The sequence below is a fragment of the Mandrillus leucophaeus genome, unplaced genomic scaffold (genome assembly GCF_000951045.1).
Source record: "Mandrillus leucophaeus isolate KB7577 unplaced genomic scaffold, Mleu.le_1.0 Scaffold315, whole genome shotgun sequence".
NCBI classification, from domain to species: domain Eukaryota; kingdom Metazoa; phylum Chordata; class Mammalia; order Primates; family Cercopithecidae; genus Mandrillus; species Mandrillus leucophaeus.
The window spans coordinates 993,977-1,018,769 of NW_012103310.1; the positions used below are offsets into that span (position 1 = coordinate 993,977).

At 50.2% G+C, this 24,793-nt stretch overlaps 1 protein-coding gene across 1 annotated transcript in view; it reads left to right on the top strand.

The window, feature by feature from the left end:
* Positions 1 to 22,373, top strand: part of SIM2 (single-minded family bHLH transcription factor 2) — a 42,898-nt gene extending 20,525 nt beyond the window's left edge. The window contains exons 4-10 of the mRNA XM_011987741.1: positions 286 to 394; positions 3,807 to 3,892; positions 6,892 to 7,091; positions 11,885 to 11,991; positions 19,045 to 19,192; positions 20,676 to 20,844; positions 21,909 to 22,373. Coding sequence (XP_011843131.1) covers positions 286 to 394; positions 3,807 to 3,892; positions 6,892 to 7,091; positions 11,885 to 11,991; positions 19,045 to 19,192; positions 20,676 to 20,844; positions 21,909 to 22,373 — 1,284 coding nt within the window. The remainder of the gene's footprint in view (positions 1 to 285; positions 395 to 3,806; positions 3,893 to 6,891; positions 7,092 to 11,884; positions 11,992 to 19,044; positions 19,193 to 20,675; positions 20,845 to 21,908) is intronic.
* Positions 22,374 to 24,793: the final 2,420 nt, after the last annotated feature.

A 24,793-nucleotide genomic window follows, 5' to 3' on the forward strand; every position in this document is an offset into this window, starting at 1 on the left:
CCACCTTTTCCACCCTTTGCTTTCAGGTCCTTCCTGCTAAGGGTTCTCTTGGCTCCAAGCTCAAGCCTCAGTGCCCTGGCCGTTTTAGACAGTGTGGGAGACAGTTCAGAGCTCTGAGCTCTGTTGAGAAAAGAAAACTGTTTCTGCATTTGGCAAAGGCGTGGGTTGTCAGCAGAGATCAAAGTTCTGTTCCCGGCAGGGTGCGCACCTGTGACACACCTTGCCCCTCCCCCTGCGCCAATCCCAAGGAGTGGTGGCATTTCTGACCCTTCCCTTCCACCGCAGGTGGAGCTCACGGGCAACAGTATTTATGAATACATCCATCCTTCCGACCACGACGAGATGACCGCTGTCCTCACGGCCCACCAGCCGCTGCACCACCACCTGCTCCAAGGTATTCCATCCGGAGGAAAAAACCCAGACTAAAAGCGAGGCGATGTTCCTAAATGGAACTCAGGGCTTTGCTTCCCACATCTGCCAAGTGGCTGGGCATGACTAGGACTGCCCAGCCCAGGTCTCTCCAATACATACACAGCACCCACCATGTGGGGATTTGCATTTATACCCGTGTCTTTTAAGCCAATATTCATCACACTGCTACTGTTGGCCAGAAACTGTGTTGAGTGCTAGGCAGAAGAGGAAAGTGTTGCAAGCCTGCTCCCCTCATTTGCTGTTGGTTCAGAGTTGGGTTACAGCATCACGGGGCTAGACCAAGCTTCTCCTTAACCAAGATGCCAGGCCTAAAACTCGGGGGTCGGGGTTGGTCCATGACATGGGGAAAACTACATATGTGTTTCCTCCGGTTGAAATTTGGCATTTCCTTTGCTTCTGATTATAGATAATAAACCATCTTGGGATCACTAGTACCTGTGGTTTTGCCAACAACAGAAATCACAGATATTTTCCATATCATATTAAAGTTTTGCAGGTGTTTTTTTTTTTTTTTTTTTTTTTGAGACGGAGTCTCGCTCTGTCGCCCAGGCTGGAGTGCAGTGGCCGGATCTCAGCTCACTGCAAGCTCCGCCTCCCGGGTTCACGCCATTCTCCTGCCTCAGCCTCCCGAGTAGCTGGGACTACAGGCGCCTGCCACCTTGCCCGGCTAGTTTTTTGTATTTTTTTTAGTAGAGACGGGGTTTCACCGTGTTAGCCAGGATGGTCTCGATCTCCTGACCTCGTGATCCGCCCATCTCGGCCTCCCAAAGTGCTGGGATTACAGGCTTGAGCCACCGCGCCCGGTCAAGTTTTGCAGGTTTAAACGTATTGCTTATGCCCACATGCCTACTTCAAATTTCAGGAGTTCTGAGACCTGCTACTGAATCTTCTTATTTATGTATTAATAAAGCAGCACATTTATATCCATATCACTGTGTTGAAATATTTCGATAATTATTTTCCAATACAATTGCTTTTTTGGTAATCTTATATATTTTATTTTATGTATTTAAAAATGTTACTCCAAGTAGGCATCTGTAGGTTTTGTGCTGCGGCACAAATCATTAAGAAGCCCTGGTCATTACACAAATGACTCCTTAAATTTCAATTGCGATGAGTGCTAGGAAGACACAGAAGGACTTCTTCCAGGGGCCCTGGCCTTTTAACTCCCTCCAACCATCGAGTGAGGCCAACAGGCCTCTTGACAAATGGGTCTTGTGTGTGCTTTGGACTATAGTACCCAGCTTGGCCAAAATACCCCAGTGGAACAAAATGCAAAAGAAGAGGCTTTAAGGATGATGAGAATGGAGTAGTTGGCTGCAGGAAAAAAAGGAGTTGCATTCTTATTGCTGGCTTCTGGGAGGGCAGTCATCCTCGGGCTAGGAAGAGAGAATACAAAATAGCACACACAGTTGTAAAATCCCCTGCAGACAGTTCTGTGGCCCCCAAGTTCCAGCTCCAGAAATAGTGACTGGAGTCTAATTATTCCTTACCAAGGAGAGAGCCTGGCATGTTCGTTTCTGAAATGAGAGGGGGCACCTAGTTGTAGCTAAGATCTGATTCTTGGATATGTTATGTCTGCATACATCAACATGAATCGTGGCTCTGAAGAGGGAATTTCTAACAAAATCAGGGCTAGGCTAGAACATCGCCCCTGAATCAAATTCTTTCACTGTGGGGTTGTTTAAAGCTGGACAAAGACGACAGGTGTCAGAGAATTGCAGAACACACGGCTGTTGTTGTTTTGGAAAATTGCACAGGATGGTTTTTTGTTTTGTTTTGTTTTGTTTTTTAGAGTCAGAGTTTCATTCTTATTACCCAGGCATGGAGTGCAGTGGCCTGATCTCGGCTCACTGCAACCTCCGCCTCCCGGGTTCAAGCGATTCTCCTGCCTCAGCCTCCCAAGTGGCTGGGATTACAGGTGCCTGCCACCAGGCCTGGCTAATTTTTTTGTATTTTTATTAGAGACAGGGTTTTGCCATGTTGGCCGGGCTGGTCTCGAAGCTCAGTGATCCGCCCACCTCAGTCTCCCAAAGTGCTGGGATTCACAAGCGTGAGCCACCGTGCCTGGCCTGAAAATTGCACAGTATATTAACTGTGTGGGACTGTGTTTCTCCCGCTACCCCTGGTTTCATTTTACCCTGCCTGGGTCATAACCTCCCAAAGAGGGATTATAAATGAGAGCAAATGAGTCTTGGGAATATCATGAGACCTTTCTGTGGCCTTCGAGTCTGAAGCAACACGGGCTGAAAGCGTTGAGGCCGCACCTGACTCATTTCCACAGCCAGCCGAGGGGTGCAGGGGTTGAGATCCCCAAGTGCTTGGTTTTCTCCCCAGCTGCTCCATTTTCTCCCCAGCTGCTCCCTTGCTGACTTTCTGTGTCTGAAATGACCCCCACTGTTTTATGATAAACCTGTGAGAAATGGGCTCTCCCCAGAACTTGGTAGTTAATGACTGGTTGATATCTATTAGACCTGAGCTTTCCACCCTCCGTGCTTATCTGGAAATGGCTGGGGCAGGCAGCCATGTTAGAGGGAAGCTTTTTGCCCACAGACACCAACTGCAGGGGGAATTGTGGGTAAAATATGGCAGCCTCTCCAACTAGGGGAGGTGGGGGGTGCCCTCTGAGGTGATTCCTGAGCTTCCACAGGGCAGTGACCTCAGGGAGGGTAGAAGACCTTGCTTCCATTCCTAGTGGTAACCTCCCTTTAAAAATTCATGTATTAACCTCCACCAAAGGGCTGTTTATTTAGAGTGGGGTGACCTCACCCTCCCTCAGAGGTCCTTCTCTATTTGTGTCTCAGAGCGCTGGTGTCCCTTCCTGAAGCAGAGGGTGTTTCCTTAGGGGACACATTTGCATTGACAATAGCGAGGTCACAGATTTGCGTGTGAGGCCTGCAAAAGCAAAGCGAGTGAGTAGGAAGGGCAGAGCCCTGGAGAGACAGAAATGATGGAGTGGTCCTTCCGGGGCTAGAAACGAGGGTGAAAGCATGGATCTGCCGAGCCTGGGTCACACGTACATAAGTCCTGCTACCCTGAGGGAGGTCAGAGGCTTCTGGGCCTTCCCAGAGCCCACAGCTCCCAGGAGCGGGCAACTGCAGGTGGAGCTCTGCAGGGCCCATCAGGGGCCTCAGGTGTGGCCTCGTTTGGCTGCCTTCCTTTAGAGCCGAGGAAGCCACACCAGGACTGGGCTGGTGTCTCCACTGCCCCACCCGGATCTCAGCCAAGGCTGAAGATCTCTAAGCAGGGTCTGGGCACACTGAGAAGGCCTCTGGCAGCTGCCTCTGGCTCTGGGAACACATTGGTGAGGTTGGAAGAAGGATGGGGGGAGCACGGAGGGGCAGCTGCCAACCTCACCTTGCTCCTGCTTGCAGACTATGAGATAGAGAGGTCGTTCTTTCTTCGAATGAAGTGTGTCTTGGCGAAAAGGAACGCGGGCCTGACCTGCAGTGGATACAAGGTACGGGGGAGTCATGGGTGCGGGGAGGAGCTGGCCGTGGGTCCTCACTGTGTGTTTTCAAGAGCTTCTGCAGACAGGAAGGCACGGGAACGCAAACTCGTCATCCCCACTGACATAGAACTCTCCAGGAACATGGAGCACAGTCTGTTGGAGGCACATATGAGAGCTGGTGCTTTAGGAGGATGTTCCAGGCTGGCTGGAATTCATCGCATAAGACCTGGAATCAGCGTGGCTTAGGGCAGATTTTATTAATACCTTGGCGCTTTGCATGTGGACCAGTCCCACTGGAGCTGCCGCCTCTGGAGTTTATTGAGGCCCATCCTGGGCACGGTGCAGCCGGGAGTGGTATCCAGAGCACGGACACTGCTCTTCCTCTCGGGATGCTCCACCAAGTTCCCTGCCACCTATGACGGGTGCACCACAGTAATGCTAGAGCCCTTTCCAAGGCACGAGGCAGAGCTTTCATCTGCAGCACCACATCTGGGCCGCTCCCTCAAGCATCTCAGCTGCCCTTTGGAATGAGCAGCACCAGCCAGGTTTTGTAGTCAAGGACCACAGGAGGGATGGCAGAAGGGGCTCGGTGGCGGAGCTGGGACTCTGAGCCCAGCCCGTGCTCCTCCCTGGCTCCACTTCTCTGCCAGACACCACTGCTTGTTCTGGTTAATTCCAGAATGGAGGAGTAGGTCGCGTCTCAGGGCACGAGAGTCAGCTGCTCCCCAGGGAAAGGTGGGTCGGGGAAGTCTGTGCTGAGTGCCCCCCGCCAACCCTTTTGTCCCCTCTCTGGGCTCCTCACCCTCCTCCCAGGCATCTTCACTGCCATCTCTCCCACCTCAGAGGACAGACATCATAACCCATCAGTATGAGCTGGAGGCTGCTAGTAACTTTCTTCCAGGAGGATTTTCTCCCTAGAAAAGGAGGGAGGAGGATGGGGCGAGAGGAAAGGGCATTTTTGTGCTTTTGTCTTCTCTTTCTGGAAGGCCCCGCCCCAGCTCCCCTCTTGGACCCCACTCTGAGCTCCTCCTTTGACCTGTATCTCACTGTGCTGTTACAGTTTGGGGGATATGTTTCTTCCTCCTTGTCCCAGATACTAAGCCTCTTTGGGCCACGGTGGGGCCCCAGGAGCCAACAGACATTCTTCAGAGGACTTGGGTCTTTTTGTTAAGGGACAGGGTCTTGCTCTGTCACCCAGGCTGGAGTGCAGTGGTGCAATCACAGCTCACTGGAGCCTCAAACTCCTGGGCTTAAATGATCCTCCCACTTCAGCCTTCTGAGTAGCTGGGGCCACAGGCGCACACCACCACACCCAGCTATTTTAAAAAATTTTTTGTGGAGATAGGGTCTTGCTGTATTTCCAGGCTGGTCTTGAGTCCCTAGCCTCAGTCAGTCCTCCTGCCTTGGCCTCCCAAAGTGTCGGGATTACAGACAGGAGCCACCACGCCTGGATGGGATTTGGGTCTTGACTTTTTTTCTGCCACTTATTAACTGTCCACTGCCCAATCTTAAGTGATACACAACACCATCTTGTTCTTGGTTTCCTCATTAATACAATGGCAGAATAGACTAGAAGGATTTTAAGATTTGTTTCAGCCCTAAAGACGATGAATGCATTCAGAAATCCTGCAGGAAGGGTTTTGGAACAGAGAACTTAGGGCTAAGGCTCTTCACTGCTGTCGTGATGACAATGATCCTGTCAAGACTTCACAGACTGCAGCTTGAATAAATTCTTCCAGTAGTGAGGCTCGAGGCTGTACAGATGTTTCTGTTTGACACTGAAATACTGCATTTTTCTCTGTATGGCTTTTGGCTATAGCAATTGGAAGGGCTTCTATAGGGCCACTCTGGCTTACTATTATGAGGGGATAAAATCTTGAATTATAGATAAAGGAAATAAAAGTACATTAACAATGAAGACTTCAAAAAATTGTACTGGAGCAGGGCACAGTGATTCATGCCTGTAATTCCAGTACTTTGGAAGGCTAAGGTGGGAGGATTGCTTGAGCCCAGGAGTTTGAGACCAGTCTGGGCAACATAATGAGACCTTGTCTCTACAAAAAAAAAAAAAATTTTAAATTAGCCAGGCATGGTAGCACATGCCTGTGGTCCCAGCTACTCAGGAGGCTAAGGTGGGAGGATCACTTGAGCCTGGGAGGTCAAGGCTGCAGTGAGCCTGATTGCACCACTGTACCCCAGCCTGAGCGACAGTGAGACCTTGTCTAAAAAAAAAATAATTCTACTGACAGAATTGTGTATTTACTGGAGTGATACAGCATGTCGAGTGATACAGATGCCAAGTTCAATCCCATCAGAAGGTGGTAAGCAGCACAGTCACTGATGCGAGCACTGTGGAACAAATGGTTGGCTTCCCCCAGATGCCTTTGTTGTGTTACCTACTCACAGCTTGGCAGTGAGCTCATAAGGTATATCTCCATCACATATTACAGAGCCCTAATTTGTAGTTACTTACAGTACAGTCAATTGGATAAGACAACCCTTATATTTTATTATGATATTTTTTGTTGTCTTGTGTGTTTGTTTTGTTACCCAGGCTGGAGTGCAGTGGCACAATCTCAGCTCACTGCAACCCCCGCCTCCAGGGCTCAAGGGATCCTCCCTCCTCAGCCTCCCAAGTGCGGAGAGACTATAGGCGTGCACCACCATGCCCGGATAATTTTTGTATTTTTTGTAGAGACGGGGTTTCGCCATGTCACCAAGGCTGGTCTCGAACTCCTGGAGTCAAGCGATCCCCCGACCTCGGCCTCCCGAAGTGCGGAGATGACAAGAATGAGCCACCGCATCCAGCTATTATGTTGTTTCCTAAGAAGCACAACTCTCCACTTCTCCTAAGCAATGAACTGGTGCCTGTCAGCACATTGGGCTGCACAGCGGAGGAGAGGCTGGGCTGGGAGAATTTCAGCACGTTTGAGAAAATGAGCCAGGAGGAGTGGGCACCAGCCCAACCCTGGGCGGCCAGTGGCTGACCCTGCCCTCTCCACTCCCAGGTCATCCACTGCAGTGGCTACTTGAAGATCAGGCAGTATATGCTGGACATGTCCCTGTACGACTCCTGCTACCAGATTGTGGGGCTGGTGGCCGTGGGCCAGTCGCTGCCGCCCAGTGCCATCACTGAGATCAAGCTGTATAGTAACATGTTCATGTTCAGGGCCAGCCTCGACCTGAAGCTGATATTCCTGGATTCCAGGTGAGTTCGGCACCTGCCACTGTGGCTGTGGCCTTTTGGAAGACACCGGTGGTAGAAATGGGCCCCTGAAAGCTGCCATCTTGGCCAAATCATAATGAGGAATAAGTCATAATAGGAATGTGGATTAAGCAAAACCAATTTATGAACTGAAAGAACATATGTCAGCCTTAGGACTCAAGGACTTGTTTTATTTTATTTACTTATTGATTTACTTATTTTATTTACTTATTGATTTACTTATTTTATTTACTTATTGATTTACTTATTTAATTATTGATTACTTATTTTATTTACTTATTGATTACTTGTTTTATTGTATTTACTTATTTGAATCACTAGAATTTGAAATGAAAACATGTGCTGTGAGCACAGGTTGGGCTTTTTTGAAGGCCGTGGTGTCAGACTCTGCCTCCTGTGTCCCAGGAGGACGTTAGAACAAACGGAAGGTTTCCACCCTGAGTGTGTGTGAGGGGGGCCTTGGCACTCAGGCTGCTGTGAAGCCACCACAGGGCTGAGGCTGGGAGCAGAGAGGCTGCCTTCCCTGGGGCATGCCCTGCCCACTGCTCCTGGGTGCCCTGTCTACATCTGGGCTGGGAGGAGGGGATTGGATGACGTCATTTCCCCTGGCCTTGGGGAGGACCTGCTCTCCAGACCCGTGCTGGAGTGGCCTTCACTCTTCCCGAGAGCCGGCTGCAGTCCCAGTTTTTTAACTGGGTCTGCAGTTAAAGTCCAAGATTTTTAAAATTGAAGTTAATTTTAATTTTAATTAATTTGTTGTTGTTGTTGTTGTTGTTGTTGAGACGGAGTCTCACTCTGTCGCCCAGGCTGGAGTGCAGTGGTATGATCTCAGCTCACTGCAAGCTCCGCCTCCCAGGTTCACGCCATTCTCTTGCCTCAGCCTCCCGAGTAGCTGGGACTACAGGCGCCCGCCTCCACACCGGGCTAATTTTTTGTATTTTTAGTAGAGATGGGGTTTCACCATGTTAGCCAGGATGGTCTCGATCGCCTGACCTCGTGATCCACCCGCCTCAGCCTCCCAAAGTGCTGGGATTTCAGGTGTGAACCACTGCGCCCAGCCTAAAATTGAATTGAATTTTTAAGTGACACATGCTAACTGCGTTTGGTTTTCAGGGTTTTGCGGTGTTTGTGGGGTACAGTGTGATGCTTGGACACGTGTCCACGCTGTGGAACCATCAAACCCCTCCCAAGTCTTGAGGCCACGCGCTGGTCAGGCCTCTTCCGTGTTCTTATTTGTGAAATAGCAGCGCGGCCTGCCCGCTCACTGCTAGGAAAGATGAAATTAGATAATAGACTGAAGCATTGAAAACAGTGAAGTGTCTCTTACCTGCAAGGCCACTTTAGCTCTTGGCAGGTAGGTTCCTCGGCTGTGCAGGCAGGAATAAGTCATCAGAGACCCCACTCCTGATGTGGGGTGTGTGTGCGACGAGGCTTTGGCCGGGCAAAGAGAGATACATTTTGCTTTCTGTATGTCCGGAAGCCAGAATTTACTGCTTTCTTTTCTCTTTCACTTTTTAAAGTTGTGGTAAAATACACACCGTATAAAATGGATCATTTTAACCATTTATTGATGCTCTATAGAGAAAAAACGAATCTTCCTGGTTAGGGGCGAGAGATAAAGATAGGAGTCGGTTTGGCTCCTTGTCAACACCCTTCAGGACCACTCAGAGGCAGGGGAATGACAACGATGAGCATGTCAGGGTCACCAGCATCTTCCCAGAAACTCCAAGCAGAGAGGAAGCAGTGCTCTTTGGGGAAAGCTGCCAGCACCACTGGGGATGGCCAAGAGCAACAAATGCCATTTTCTTGCCATGCAGAGGGACTCCCTGCAGGGACAGAAGGCAGCCGAGCTGCCCCAGCTGGAGTGGACCCCTCTGCTCCCTCTTTTCTGACTTGGAAGCCACTTCTGAGAGGCGGCTGGAAGGACATCAACTGCCCAAGGTCATTATCGGAGACATCTGGGAGGACCCGACTGGTTTCTCCGTTGTTTCGTCTCCTAGTTTTCCTCTGGTCCTTCTAGGAAACCCCTGAGACTGATGAATTCTCGAGAACAGGAAAGAAGTGGTCTCCCCAGGGGAGAGACCTGAGGGCTTTCCCAGCCGTTCAGTCCACACTGCCTGGAAAGGCAGCCGAAGGTAGAGGAGGTTGTGCCTGAAGGGGGCCTGGACAGGGCCTGGATGGGGCTTTGCAGTAGCAGTGGGGGCTCCCGCGCTTCAGGGTGTGGGGGCTGCACCCCTGGAGTGAAGAGAAAAGAAGGCTGGTGGTCTTGAAGGAGACGTCCTGCCTCTCCCAGATCTCTGGTTGTTCCTGTCATATCAGGAAGCTTCTAGCAAAGCCTTGAGGCCTTTTCTGAGCTACAGTCACATAGGAGGGGCTGCAAGGGGTCAGAAGAGTGCCGCAGAGGCCTTCCCAGTCACCACGGTTGGTCTGTCACCAAGGGGTTGGGGCTTGGGCTGGCCCAGTCCTGGGAGGACAGCAGAGTGGTCAAGCAGGGTGGGAGATGTCCCTTCTGGGTCCAAACCCCAGGGGCCAGGCGAGGGCTTGGCCTGAGGTCTTGCGGCCCCAAGTCGTAGGAGTGAGGGTGGTCGTGGGTCTGTCTGGCACCACACCCCGCTCAATCCCAGACACAACTGAACTCGCCGTAACCTGAAATTGGGCTCGTCGGGGTTTTGTGGTATTTCTCTTTGAAACTGGAGCTGATGCTTTTGCTAAGGATGGGTGAACACAGCGATGTTTGGGGTTTGGCAGATCCCTCTGACAGGTCTTCAGACACCAGAGGCTTGGAAAAAACTGGGAGGGCACCCTGCCAAACCCCTCCGTTTCCCTTTAATTTTTAAAGCCAGTGTGTACTTTGATGAGAAACTTAATATATGTGCTTCTGATTCATTTACACGTTTGGGGCCGTTGTTCTGTAACTTTGCATCCAAAGGGTCTGGGAAGCCTCTTTCATCCCCACATGGTAGAGATGCCTGGTTTTCTTTTTGGGGGAAGCCAGATGGCTCAGTTTTCCTGCCACACAGAGTTAGATTCTGATGGGGCTTGAAGTTCTAGGTGGCCCTTAGACAAGTCCCCTGATCCCTGAATGACTTTGGGCTCTGCAAGGCCCCCTTCCCCGCCACTGCAAGCCCTGTGTCCTTCCTACCCTAGTAGGACACCATGGAAATGAGTACACCAAACAGGGAATGATTCCAGGGAAACATGAGGCTCTCCGAGATTTACGACCCAAAGCTTGAGCAGATCTTAAGAGAAAGGGAAGCGGGTTAAAGAATGAAAGTGAGGTCAAGTTTCCCAGCTTAATTTACAGCTAACGTCTCCTATCCTAGCAGGGAGGGCCCCCAGCCCTGGCCCTCCCTCTTTCCCCAGCCTCACCCGGTCTCCAGGACTGACTCTGCACCATACCCTCACCTGCTTTGGAATCCCTTCATCCCTCTCTTTCATCTGTTCTTGAAAATCCGTCACCAGGATGTTGAGGACCACCCCCTTCGAGGACGTGGTGCCCGGCCCCATCGCTCAAAGCCTGGGAAACCATCGTTGCCACGTGCAGCTTCCACCTACGGCCAGAGCGGTCCCCATGCGGGTGATGATGTGGTCTTGGGTACTGAGAGCCACATTTCTTCAAAGAGCCGAAGTGGGAAATTAATATGCCTGGGGCTCGATGAGAACACAGAGGGGCTGTGTCACGTAAGCCCCGGGAAAATGCTTCCATTTCTCTAGAGAGCTTAAGGCTTTCCTTTTAGTCACAATATCTTAGGTCATTTTCCTGTCTTCTGGGGGGTCTGAGCCAATCCTTCCCTCAGAGGAGCCTTAAAGGTCTCCAGTTATTCCATAATTCCCAATAGTGAGAATCACCCAACGGCAGCATCCTGAGACCATCTGTGCCAATCAACAGTGTCTAGCATGCAACGGAGGTTTAAACACTCGTGCCCGCAGTAGCCAAGATGTGCAAACAAATGTCCACAGACAGAGGGATGGAGGAACTAAATGTGATGTCTACATGAAACAGAAACTTATGCAGTCCTAAGAAGGAATGAAGTTCAGACACATGCCGCAGCATGGATAGGCTTGGAAACGTCGTGCTGAGTGAAAGAAGCCGCACACAAAAGGCCACATGGTGTGCCATCCCACGGACATGAACTTTCTCCAAGAGACAAATTCTTAGAGACAGAAAGTAGAAGGGTGGCTACTGGGGGCTGGGCAGGGGGCATTGGGGAGCTGGTGTTTAATAGGGACTGAATGTCTGTTTGGGGGTCATGGAAAGCTCTGGAAAGGGGCAGTGATGCCTGTTACACAACATTGTGAGTGCACCAAATACCACTGAATTGTACGCTAGAAGTGGTTACCATGGTGAATTTTATATTATGTATATTTTACCACAATTTATAAAAAACATTCGCATAGGACCGTCCCCCCAAAGCCCTCCAAGCGTGGGTTCTTTCTCACCGTAGCAGCTTTCTTGCAATATCGGTATCAAAGTTCACTCGTAAGCATTCCCTGATAAGCCGAACTTCGAAAAAGGCTACAATTTTAAGCCATTCCAAACATTCTCTTAGCCGGTGGTTTCAGAAGAACATTCCCGTTCATGAATAGTGCTACATCCTGTACCGGGCTAGAGTTCAAAGACTTGCTTCTTGTAAAAAAGATCATTCTCAGTTTCCAAAATCAACATTTCCCCCCTGAGCCTTTTAGCACTTGATTAGTTGGCAAAACCAATATTAGTTTAAATGAAAGGCAGTCTGCAGAGTGGTGTAACTCACTGAGCCGCCGTGCCCCCGCAGGGTGACCGAGGTGACGGGGTACGAGCCGCAGGACCTGATCGAGAAGACCCTATACCATCACGTGCATGGCTGCGACGTGTTCCACCTCCGCTACGCACACCACCTCCGTGAGTAGCACACCCACCCCAGCCACGGGAGGTAGCTGGTCAGGGAGGAGACACTGAGGACAGAGCTGGGGGGGACATGTCCCTTTTGTTGGTGCAGTTATCATCCATGATACACACTTGAATGTCAAGCCTCACGTGTGGCTTCCTCCACCCCATGATTAAGTACGGCTGCCTGTTGTTGGTTTTCAAGCAGCCATTGCACCCTTTCAGCTAGACTCTAGCAGGTGTAGGAGCAGGAAGTTGCCTGGATTCTAGATTGTGGATGTGGAACCTAAACTCTGTGATCTGGACACCATTTGCGAATAACAGCAACAACAGTGGATGAACTGCTGGTTATGGAGCTCTTACTGCTGTGGGACACTAGTTTAAGTGACTAAACACATTACCAGCCCAATAAGGGAGGGTCTCATGGTCACGATCCTCATTTTACCAGTGAGGATGCTGAGGTCCAGATAGGTTAAGTCACTTGCCCACCTTCATACAGCTGGGAGGTGGCGGAGCTGGGAGCTGAACCCAAGCAGAGCCCTGTCTCCGACTGCTATACACCTGCCGGCTAGGGGAAGCTCAGGAAGGCCACCGTTCCACGATGGGAGAGGTCATCTTGGGACAAACAAGATTTGTTAACAAGGGTGAACAAACACCGATTTGATTTGCCATTGGAGGTGGTTTGGGAACATCTGGATGTAGGGGGGATGCTCTAGTCACTGAAATGTTTGAAGAAGTGATGCTTTGGCCGGGTACAGTGGCTCAAGCCTGTAATCCCAGCACTTTGGGAGGCCTAGATGGGCGAATCACAAGGTCAGGAGATCGAGACCATCCTGGCTAACACAGTGAAACACCATCTCTACTAAAAATACAAAATATAAGCCAGGCATGGTGGCGGGTGCCTGTAGTCCCAGCTACTCAGAAGGCTGAGGCAGGAGAATGGCGTGAACCTGGGAGGCGGAGTTTGCAGTAAGCTGAGATCATACCACTGCACTCTAGCCTGGGCAACAGAGCGAAACTCCGTCTCGAAAAAAAAAAAGTGACACTTTTACTTTTTTAAAATTAAAAAAAATTTTTTTTGAGACAAAGTCTTGCTCTGTCACCCAGACTGGAGTGCACTGCAACCTCCACCTCCCGGGTTCAAGCAATTCTCCTGCTTCAGCCTCCCAAGTAGCTGGGATTACAGGTGCGTGCCACCACGCCTGGCTAATCTTTGTATTTTTAGTAGAGATGGGGTTTCACCATGTTGGCCAGGCTGATCTAGAACTCCTGACCTCAGGTGATCCATCTGTCTCCGCCTCCCAAAGTGCTGGGATTACAGGCGTGAACTACCGCACCCAGCCATACACTTTTAGAATCCAAACTGAGGCAAAGATCAATTTGGATGGAGTGGAATGCCTCATCCTCCTGCTGTCCAGTCCTGCCATGCCCATGGCCGGTCAGGGGTGCTTTGTAATGGGGTGCAGACAGTTAGAGGAGCTGAGTCTTCTGCAGTGTGGCCCAGATGGCGTGTCCTCTGTTCTTGCTCCGCCTTCTGTTGGCTCAGGGATGTTAGAGGACAGGTTGCCAGTGTCAAGTGGGAAGTGGACGGCAGGCCCATGAGCCGCTGGGTCCATAGATGCGTGGTGTGCTGGGTTCAGTGTGGACTGGGACCCGGGGACTCCATACTCCCAGGGTGTCGCTGTTGCTCTTCCCTCCCCAAGTCTCTACGGACAGAAACCCGTGACAACCAGGACTTATGGCTGGGCAGGCACAGATGGCTTCTTCCTTGCTCCTTGATGCATGCGGAGACTTGGAGGTGTGAACCACCCTTTTCTGTCTTTTGTTAAAGACCAAATCATGATCTCATAGCCATCCCTGTCATTCTGGAGACCAAGCTTGGTAGAGAAGCAACTACTTAGTGTTTGGATGGAACTTCTCAGTCGGTGTCACTAATATGGGAGCTAGAAAGTTTTCTTGTGCAAACCAGGTATGCTGTGTCAATTGTAGAATGAGATATCCAGGAAACTCGAATAGGCAGCTGTGAAGAGCAGAGTGGAGAGGGCTCTGAAGTAGCAAGAGCAGTTGGGAGATGGGAGAGGCACGTGCCTCGAGAGCACAGAACTGTGCTGTGCCCTAGAACAGTCTGGGACTTGGAGAGCGAAGGTGAGGGCTTACACCTCCACACACCCCCCTGCCACTGTTGGGGTGGAGGGACTGACCAGCTGCTCTGAGGGAAAGCCGGAGTCATGGTTGCATTGCAGAAATGCAAGTGTGCTGGAGACCCAGTCCCCAAAGGAGTAGGTGGCTTGGTTTCAGTGTCACCAACTACATTCACTCTGAGCTCCCCCCACTCCTGCGGGAGGGACAAGAACCATGAGGGCACAGTGATTCCATTGACTACTTTTTTTCCCATTAGGGTGGTGGATTTGTTTCCTAGGGCTGTTGTGACAAATCAACACAAACTGGGTGGCTTAAAACAACAAAAATTCCTTCTCTCACTGTTGTGGAGGCCAAAAGGCTGAAATCAAGGTATCAGCAGAGCTGCTCTTCTCCGAAGGCTCTAGAGAAGGAGCCTCCCTGCCTCTTCTGGCTCCTGGTGGCCCAGGCGTTCCTTCGCTCATGGCTGCATCGCTCCAGTCTGTCTTTATCTTCACTTGGCTCACTCCTCTGTGTCTGTGACTTTATTTTATTTTATTTTTTTGAGACAGAGTCTTGCTCTGTTGCCCAGGCTGGAGTGCAGTGGTGAAATCTCAGCTCACTGCAACTTAAACCTCCTGAGTTCAAGCGATTCTCCTGCCTAAGCCTCCCTAGTAGCTGGGACTACGGGCGTGCACCGCCACACCCAGCTAATTTTTGTATTTTTAGTAGAGAGGGGGTTTCGCCATGTTGGCTAGGCTGGTCCGCCCACCTAAAGCTGGGATTACAAGTGTGAGCCACTGTGCCCGGCTTGTGACTTTTCTTTTAAGGACACCTGACTTTGGATCTAGGGTGCGTCTGGGTAATCCAGGACGATTCTGCATTGAGATTCACAAGATTCCAGCTGCAAAGTCTTTTCCCAAATAAGTTCACATCCATAGGTTACTAGGGTTAGGATGTGAAACATATCTTTTTGGGGGACCCTGTTTAACCCAAGGCAGGCATTTTTGGTATCCTTTTTAGCCCTTAAAAATCCAAAACAGAAATAGAAGTTCTGCTCAGGGCCAAAGTTTACTTTCTTCCCCAGGGGGTGTCTAAGACATGGCTGTGCCTGCAAGAGAAATTCTGGAAGAAGCAGGAAGGCCACTTAATTTTCTGGATAGTATATTTACATAAAACTAGAGGTCTGGGTGTGGTGGCTTACGCCTGTAATCCCAGCACTTTGGGAGGCTAAGGTGGGCGGATCACATGAGGTCAGGAGTTCGAGACCAGCCTGGCCAACATGGTGAAACCCTGTCTCTACTTAAAAAATACAACACTTAGCCGGGCGTGGTGGTGTTCGCTTGTAATCCCAGCTGTGCAGGAGGTTGAGGCAGAGATAATGGCTTGAATCCAGGAGGCGGAGGTTGCAGTGAGCCAAAATCTCACCATTGCACTCCAGCCTGGGCGACAGAGCGAGACTCCGTCTCCAAAAAAAAAAAAAGTAATGGCAAAAACCGCAGGTACTTCTATACCAACCTAATAGCTACAGAGAACTTTCCAGAGGCCGCTGTGCCCTCCTCCCACAGCTGCCACTTTGAGGACACCTGGGCTGAACTCCAGCTGTGCCCTCAAGCTCTGTTGGCTCCGGTTTCCTGGTGCTGCCCACCTCCCATGGTTGTAGTGGGGGTAGAATGAGGTAATCCTGTGAAATGAGCTGGAAGTAGACACCATGTATCTTTTCGTTAGAGAAGCAAACCCCCAAAGGAGAAGCATTGTCAGGCTTCTCTCTTTGCCACAGCCTTTGCCTACACCCTTCAGCAGTGATGTGAGTCAGCTGAGATGCAAATGTTAAGTAAGCCTGGGCAGAAAAGCGCTGCTCTCTGCCTGGTCCCAGAGAGGCCTCTCTCCAGCCGGTGGCATGCTTGTTACACAGCAGCACTGCCTCATGCCCGCAGGTTCATCCTGATGGGGTGGTGGGGCCTGATGGAGACTGGATTCCTGCCTCCCAAGCCCCACAATCTTCTTCCCCATGTGAAAAAACCAAAAACATGTCATTCTGGTTAAACCTCCTCCTTGTTGGAAATTTAGAAAGTCAAGGAAAGCTGAAAGAAGAAAGTGACAATTATCTGTCATTTTCAGTCAGACAAGAGTTAATATGTTTTGAGCCCTTCAGCTGTGTCTGCCAGTGTTCTAAATCCCCAAATAGATCATCTAATCTTTCAACAACCATATGATGTAAGGACTGATTATCCTGTTTTTATAAATGAGGAAATTGAGTCACAGGGGGGTTGGTAGCTTGTCCAGGATCACACAGTTTGTTGGAGGGCGTGGTGTGTGCACGTGCCCACTTTTTCATAATTAGGGTTATACTTTACACATTTCCGAATCTTGTCTTTTCTTCTGTTAACATCGTGTCATACACATTTCCCATAATGTTACAATTTCTTATTAATCATCATTTTAATGGCGGTATAGTTTACCGTAACGCATTTACTCGTTTCCCTACCGTTGAACAGTTAAGTCTCTCCCCACCCCTTCCCCTGAATTTTCAGCAATACTGCAGTGAAACTCTTTGTACATAAGTCTGTGCTTGCACTGCTCACAATTTCCATAGGATCCATTCCCAGAAGTGAAATCAGTGTGTCAGAGGGTGTGAGCGATCAGACTGCTTTCCAGGAGGACCACACCAACTCATCCTTCCATCACACATGAAAATGCCTCTCACTGGCCCAGTGCCATGGCTCATGACTGTAATGACTGCATAGTTTGCCATAATGGCAAACTATGGGAGGGCGAGGCACGCGGATCACTTGAGGTCAGGAGTTTGAGATCAGCCTGGCTAACTGGCAAAACTGGGGAGGCTGAGGCAGGAGAATTGCTTGAACCCAGGAGGCAGAGGTTTCAGTGAGCCGAGATCATGCCACTGCACTCCAGACTGAGCAACACAGAGAGAGTCTGTCTCAAAAAAAAAAAAAAAAGAAAGAAAGAAAGAAAGAAAAAAGAAAATGCCACTCACCATATATTAGCCGGTGTCACCTGTTGGCCTTCCATTTTTTTTTTTAAGATAAAATGCACCTTTCTCACCATTTTCAGTGTTTTTTAGTTATATTCACAGTGTTGTACAACTATTGCCTTTAATTCGAGAATGTTTTCATCATCCCAAAGGAGCCTGTCACTCCAGTGCCCCTCGTCCTTCAGCCCCTGGCACCTACTCATTTGCTTTTGAACTCTGTGGATGTGCCTATTCTGGAGATTTCACGTAAAGGGAATCATACAATGTTTGTTTCTATTTTAATGTCTGTTGATCTGATGGATGGATCTGCCATTGAGTTAAACAAGGGAGTTGGGCATTTGTTCATCATTTCGCCCATTATATTTATTCTCTGATGAATTATTGTTCATGTTCTTTGCCTATATTGCTTTTAGGGCCTTTGTGTTTTTATCAATCTGTACAAACCCTTTATATAGTAAGGTGGATAACTCTGTGCAGTGTTTTCTTTTGCACCAAAATATTTTGATGTGGATGAGCAAGAGCCATCTGCAAGGTGAACAGGAAGTGTAAAGGGCCATGGAGAGCCCAGGAGTGTTTGGGCAGAGACGGGGGGCTTTGCCTAGTGGTTTGATAGGAAGGCTGAATTTTTGTTGCATATGAACCTCAAAGTCTGAATTTTTGTTGGATATACGCCTCGGGGAGTTTCCTTAGGCGCCAGCTGGTACAGTCACAGACTCAGCCCCTTTGGCCACCTCCCCAAATCTCTGCTCAGGCAGCTGCTAGTTAGGTCCAGGGACCAGTGCTTCCTTGAGAAGCAGGAATGTTCTGGAGCTGAGGACCCAGGCATCCAAGGGTGCCTTTCTAGACTTGTGCTATCCTCCCCTTCCCTGGAGAAGCTTCACCTCTCCTCTGCCCACCTGCAGGTTCTGGCACTTTCCTCCCCGACCTGCCTCCTGGAAGGCAGTGAGGTGGAACTGTGGTTTATGGGTGCACCGAGCCTTTGGCTGAGCTGCTTAGCAGCCTGGAGTTTGCACCCAAGCATAGAAGCAGGCCCATAGGCCCAGTTTTCAGGAACTCTGTAACCAAGTAGAGGTCCTTCCTACATAAACAACATAGCAAATTAATGAGCCCAAGGAAAACTGGGATTAATGGGAAGAAAATATAAATGGCAACAGAGTAACAAACAGTTTCACTGTGAATACCCTCATGTTCCTGAACGGCAAACAGCAACAGCTTGACACTTGGTTGAATGCACTTAACTGACTACTTTGTGTAAATAACTACATCACTCACCCCCCTGACCATTAAGGATTTGGGGATTAAGACATAATCATGGCATTTTGGAAACTAAAAAGCAGATTCAATTTTTTCACTCTGCCAGGTACAAACTGTGGTGGCGAATGTTTCCCTCAATGAAAGCAATGACTGTTAAATGAGAGTTCTTAATGGGTGGGAACTCCTTGAAGTTGGAGGCAAAATTCCTGTGTGCACATGTATGCGTGTGTGTGTGCGTGTGCATGCGTGTGCATGTGTGTGAGCCTGTGTGCGTGCATGTGCGTGTGTGCGCGTGGGTGCGTGCGTGTGCATATGTGTGTGCGCACGTGTGCATGTGTGCGTGTGTGTGCATGTGTGCGTGCACGTCTGTGTGTGTGCATGTGTCTGTGGGCGTGCATGTGCGTGTGCGTGTGTGGGTGCGTGCGTGTGCATATGTGTGTGTGCACGTGTGTGTGCGTGCGTGTGTGTGCATGTGTGCGTGCACATCTGTGTGTGTGTGCGTGTCTGTGTGTGTGCCTGTGCGTGTGTGTGCGTGCGTGTGCGTGTGTCTGTGCACACGCACGAGACACACACAGACATGCATCCTCCAGCGGAGAAAGCCTGCCCCCTTTGGCAAGTTCTCAGAGGAGTCCATTGGGGGCAGCATCCCAGAGGTGGGGCCTGCAAAGCGTCTGAGGACTCATGTCACCTTGTGCTTGCAGTGTTGGTGAAGGGCCAGGTCACCACCAAGTACTACCGGCTGCTGTCCAAGCGGGGCGGCTGGGTGTGGGTGCAGAGCTACGCCACCGTGGTGCACAACAGCCGCTCGTCCCGGCCCCACTGCATCGTGAGTGTCAATTATGTTCTCACGTAAGTCACACGTATTTGTTTCTCTCCTTGCTCTTTTCTCTTCCTGTCCCACATCGGATGGCTCCCATAAGCACCATCTCTCTTTCTCTCTTTCCTCTTTCTCAAACTGTTCGTCTGCTGTTTTTTTTTTTTTTTTTTTTTCCCCCAGTAATCTGGTCATTTTGGAAGGTCCAAACTATTTCTATGCTCAGAGGTGAAGGTCAAGTGCTAGGCTGCAGGGGGAGCTAGGAGGAGGGGGTCTGCACTGAGCATAGCTTAGGATCCCATCACACAGCCTAGTGAGGAGCATCGGGGGTGGGTGGAGATGCCCCCCATCCTGAATAGGGTGCACACCCCCGATCAAGAATACAAACTTGTGCTATCCATGCCTATAAGACTTCAGGTCAACTTGGATGCTCCTGCTGTTTGAGACAGGAGATACCCCATTTTTTGCCTGCCTTCCTATAGAGCCGTTGCAAATGATGGTAAATATTTGGTCCTTTAAACATTCCAGAAGGTCAAGCTCAGTTGCAAATGCTTTTTTTTTTTAATTAAAAAAATATATGTTTTTTTAGAGACGGAGTTTTTCTATGTTGCCCAGGCTGGTCTCAAACTCCTGGCTTCAAGCGATCCTCCCACTCAGCCTCCCAAAGTGCTGGAATTACAGGCATGAGCCAAGGTGCCCAGCCTGCAAATACTTTTAAGGCCATTAGAAGCAACAGGACAGATGTCTATCTGGGGCCATATATTACTTTCCACCCACCATAGCTATTGTACGTTAAATCACTTTGCTCCAGGCTCTGACCCTTGCTGTGCCCCAGCCCCGTGATGAAAAGGATTCTCATTTGTACTTTATCTAGGGTGAGGATTTAGGCTCTAGGTTTGTTCATAGAATGACTGTGTGTCTTAGAAATCAAGTGATTCTGGCAAAACTGTCAGGGAGAAAAGAGTTTAGCTCTTTAGTTATTCTTCCTGAGCAAACGTGTGGGCCGGTTCGCCGGGTCGACGTCTCCCTGTGTGAACATGACCCTGCTGAGTTGGTTCTTTAGGGCAGCGATGGGCCCCCAGTGTGAGAATACACAAAGCTGGTGGTCAGGCCCCCAGGCCCGCAGAGGGTCCCAGACTCTTGCCTCCTGGAGTGCTAACTGGAGAGGCAGCTGGGCCACAGGTGCTCATGTTGGATGCAGGTGGACCTGATCCATGGTATTTCCACCTGTCCCTTTTTCCCTTGACGGCTTTCCTAGTGGCCCACGGCCTCCCCCAGAAATGTGTTTGGGGCTTTATGGGACTGGAGAGAGCTCTGACCCGGCTCAGCATTTCCTGGGATGGCCCGGCCTGGGTCTGCAGACAGCTTTTATAATGAGGGTGAGCTGGCCTTGTCTCAAATCCCATCCACATCCAACCCCAGTGAAAAGACACATTGGAGCACTAAGAATGACCTCCCCAAGGGCTGGTGCCAGGGAAGCTGCTGCTGGACATGACTCGGCCCACTCTCGCCTTCCAGGGAGATTGAATACAAGGAACTTCAGCTGTCCCTGGAGCAGGTGTCCATTGCCAAGTCCCAGGACTCCTGGAGGACCGCCTTGTCTACCTCACAAGAAACTAGGAAATTAGTGAAACCCAAAAATACCAAGATGAAGACAAAGCTGAGAACAAACCCTTACCCCCCACAGGTAACATGCATGTCCTGCAGTTTTGGGGTGCTGACAGTTAGGGGTTCGAGACACCTGGACATGTTAAGGAATGGGAGCCTCTCATTGCACAGCAGGGATCTCCCTGCCATGCAGCAAGGTCCTTTCGGGAGGTCCTGCCTACACGGTAGTGACAGCCGGGGAAGGCTGACATCCCGGTGGGCTAGCCAAGTTTAGGAAACAGAAGACTAAATTGGAAAGGCACTTCAGCCTATTAGAAGCCACGGGTTAGATTCTAATGAGCTTGACGGGTTAGAATCCATGCGTTAGATTCTAGACTGGTGGGTTAGAACACCAGTCCATTGTATATCCACAGCATTTAAAAAATGAAAGCCCTGCCTCTTTTTAAAAAAGTAGTTTGTGAGCTCTCAGAAACAGCAATTGTCAGCCGGGCGTGGTGGCCCATGCCTGTAACACCAGCACTTTGGGAGGCCAAGGCAGGTGGATCACCTGAGATCAGGAGTTTGAATCCAGCCTGGCCAACATGGTGAAACTCCATCTCTATTAAAAATACAAAAATCAGCTGGGCGTGGTGGCGCGTGCCTGTAGTCCCAGCTACTCAGGAGGCTGAGACAGGGGAATCGCTTGAACCCAGGCGGTAGAGGTTGCAGTGAGCCGAGACAGTGCCACTGCACTCCAGCCTGGGTGACAGAGCAAGACAAAAATAAGTAAATAAATAAATAAGTGCTCTGACTGTCTGTGCCAAGTGAACTTTGGTAGCGTGGTCATTAGCAGATAGACCCGTTGAACGTCACTGCCTCCATATTATGCCAAAAAAAGAAAGAAAGAAAAGAAACAGCAAGTGTCCATGTGTGTCTGATTTGTTGTTAGTTTGGTTTGCGGGATCTCTTTCTACCCTGGGATTAGGTCACTGGGGTATCGCTTGTTGTGTGCCTGTCACCAGTGGGACCTTGCTGTGGTGGCGAGGGTAGGGGCAGCCCTTGGATGGGCTTGGGCCCCGTCGGGGCGGATCTTGCAGGGCCGGAAGGCAGCTTCCTTCCTGCTGGCCCCTCGCTCGCCCTTCATCCATCTTCTCTGCCATGCAGCAATACAGCTCGTTCCAAATGGACAAACTGGAATGCGGCCAGCTCGGAAACTGGAGAGCCAGTCCCCCTGCAAGCACTCCCATTCCTCCGGAACCGCAGCTCCACTCAGAGAGTAGTGACCTTCTGTACACGCCATCCTACAGCCTGCCCTTCTCCTACCATTACGGACACTTCCCTCTGGACTCTCACGTCTTCAGCAGCAAAAAGCCAATGCTGCCGGCCAAGTTTGGGCAGCCCCAAGGATCCCCTTGTGAGGTGGCACGCTTTTTCCTGAGCACACTGCCAGCCAGTGGTGAATGCCAGTGGCATTATGCCAACCCCCTAGTGCCTAGCAGCTCGTCTCCAGCTAAACATCCTCCAGAGCCACCGGCGAACACTGCTCGGCACGGCCTAGTGCCAAGCTACGAAGGTGGGTCAGGTCTGCTCGTGGGGAAGGCGGGAGGACTGGGCACGGCCGGGGGCTGAAGCAGCCGTGGTGGTGGGTGGCAGATGGAGACAGAACCCTCACGCTTTGGGCAAACTTGCCCTCTTTCTGCTTCTACGTAGGGCTTGCTGTGCTTCCCTGCTCTCAATGCAGGCACTCCTCGGGAGTGAGAAATGGCAGTCTGCCTGCCTCGGGAACACTAGTGACAGTATAAAGGGCAAAGGAAAACCGAGTATCCCGCCTTCACATAAATCCTGGCCACATTCACCACCCAAAGGGGGGCAGTGATTTTCCAAACCAGCTCCCAGGTGCTGAGAACACCCCAGCTGCATTTCTTTTCAAGATTCCTTTCCACTCCATCCAGAAGTGAATATTTGAGACAAACGGCCTATTGGCTGTTTTTCCATGCCAATTTTGGAAGTGGGGAAAACTATGGTGGACATTTGTGGGCTTGGGGACAGAAATGCCACTCACCAACCCAGGGCAAAGAACACAAACCCTCCAGGCCTCAGTTTCTTCACTTGTAAAATGGGGTCATAAGCTGTGATGCACCTATTTCCAAAGACACGGCACACAGTAGGGGCCTGCCCTGCACATGCTAGTTCAACAGCAGAAAGGAATGGCCTTTCGCCGCCTTCTGGTGGCAGGCAAGCAGATGTCCTCTGCGGAGATACTGCCAGCTCTCCAGAACGCAGACTGGCTCCTGTTTGCTCACTGGAACAACCCCAGGCAGAGAGTGGAAGGTGGGGACGGAGGTTTAGCTGCAGGACATGTATTCCCGTTGCACCCAGACTAACTGCCGCTCAGAGTGTAGACCGAGATGGTGCAGATGTCCTGCAGTGCCACTAAAATGTGGGTGAAGGTGACATCAGGATTATGTGCCCCAGGTCGGGCTCGGTGGCTCACGCCTGTAATCCCAGCACTTTGGGAGGCCAAGGTGGGTGGATCACCTGAGGTCAGGAGTTTGAGACCAGCCTGGCCAACGTAGTGAAACCCCATCTCCACTAAAAATACAAAAATTAGTTGGGCACGGTGGTGAGCACCTGTAATCCTGGCTACTCCGGAGGCTGAGGTGGGAGGATCACTTGAACCTGGGAGGTGGAGGTTGCAGTGAGCTGAGAGCACACCACTGCACTCCAGCCTGGGTAACAGAGTGAGCCTCTGTCTCAAAAAAAATAAAAAATAAAAAATAATAAAAAAAAGGATGACGTGCCCCAGAAAAGCAGCACACCGGCCCCTGCTTAAAGACGAAGGAATTAAAGAAGAGAGCTCCACGAAGTTCCCTCACCCCTCTCTAGAGGCAGGTAGGGCTCTGCTCCTTTTGGGCCTCATCCTGCTGCTTCTGCAAATCCTAGGAATCTCTCGCTCTGTCTTGTGACTTGAAGCTGAGATAACATTTCTTCCCGAATCTGAGAAGAGGGATAGATTACAGGAGAATGCCGCCTTTCTGGAAATCACTAGGACATGTTTTTTCAGAAGTAGCTAACTTAGAAAAGACCACACTGGCGACCAGGGCCAGGCCGCCTGTCTTTTGACCTGGCCTGTCCCAGGAGCCACTGATCCCTTAGATTTGCATCCGCCACACCCATGAACACCTTGGGTCCCTCACATAACCAAGTAAGGGATCTTCCAGAACATCCAAGCAAAGGAAGACAAAGCAAAGGGTTTTGATAATAGCTGAAAATCTTACCCGCTTGAGATCGACTTGAGTTTGTGTGTCTGAAGCTGGCTAATGCTGTCACATGGTATTTGACTTTTACTACTATTTTAAAAGTGAAAGAGGTTAACAATCTCCTTATCACACACTTGATAAAAAGTGGACCCAAGGTGCTAATTTGAGGCAATTTGCGATCAGCTTCCTAGCCTTTTTGGTATTAAAGGAAGACAAATGTTGACAAACAAACAGAAAACGACAAAAACAAAACAAAACAAAACAAAAAAACAAGCCAGGGAGCTACTTCATGTCAGGCATTGGACTGAGTAGATGGGAGTGGTTATTTTTCATTAGGACACAGCGAAACCGATCAGGGTGGTTACCACCCCTCTCCACTGAGGGACGGGCAGAAGAAGTCAAGGCAGACAGGGGCCATGCAACACCAGGGCCCCTGGTGGCCTCTAGACCTCTGCCGTCCAATCAGGTAGCCACCAACCCTGTGTGGTCTTGAACATGGCAATGTGGCCAGTGCAGTGAGGCAGGTGTGACCTGTGCTCTGCATCTCAGTACCAAAAAAAAAAAAAAAAAGAATAAAATATCCCAATAATCGTTTCACACTGATTGCACATTGAGATAGTATTTTGGATATGTTGCATTACAGCGTATTATTTAACAGGCATTCCACCTGTTTCTCTGCTTTGTATCGTGGAACATTTCAGGTCGCGTCCTGAGAATGGACAGCGCGGCCTAGACTAAGGCGGGGGAGGGCGACAGCGATCCCGCGGGTGGAGCGCGTGGGCGGCCGAG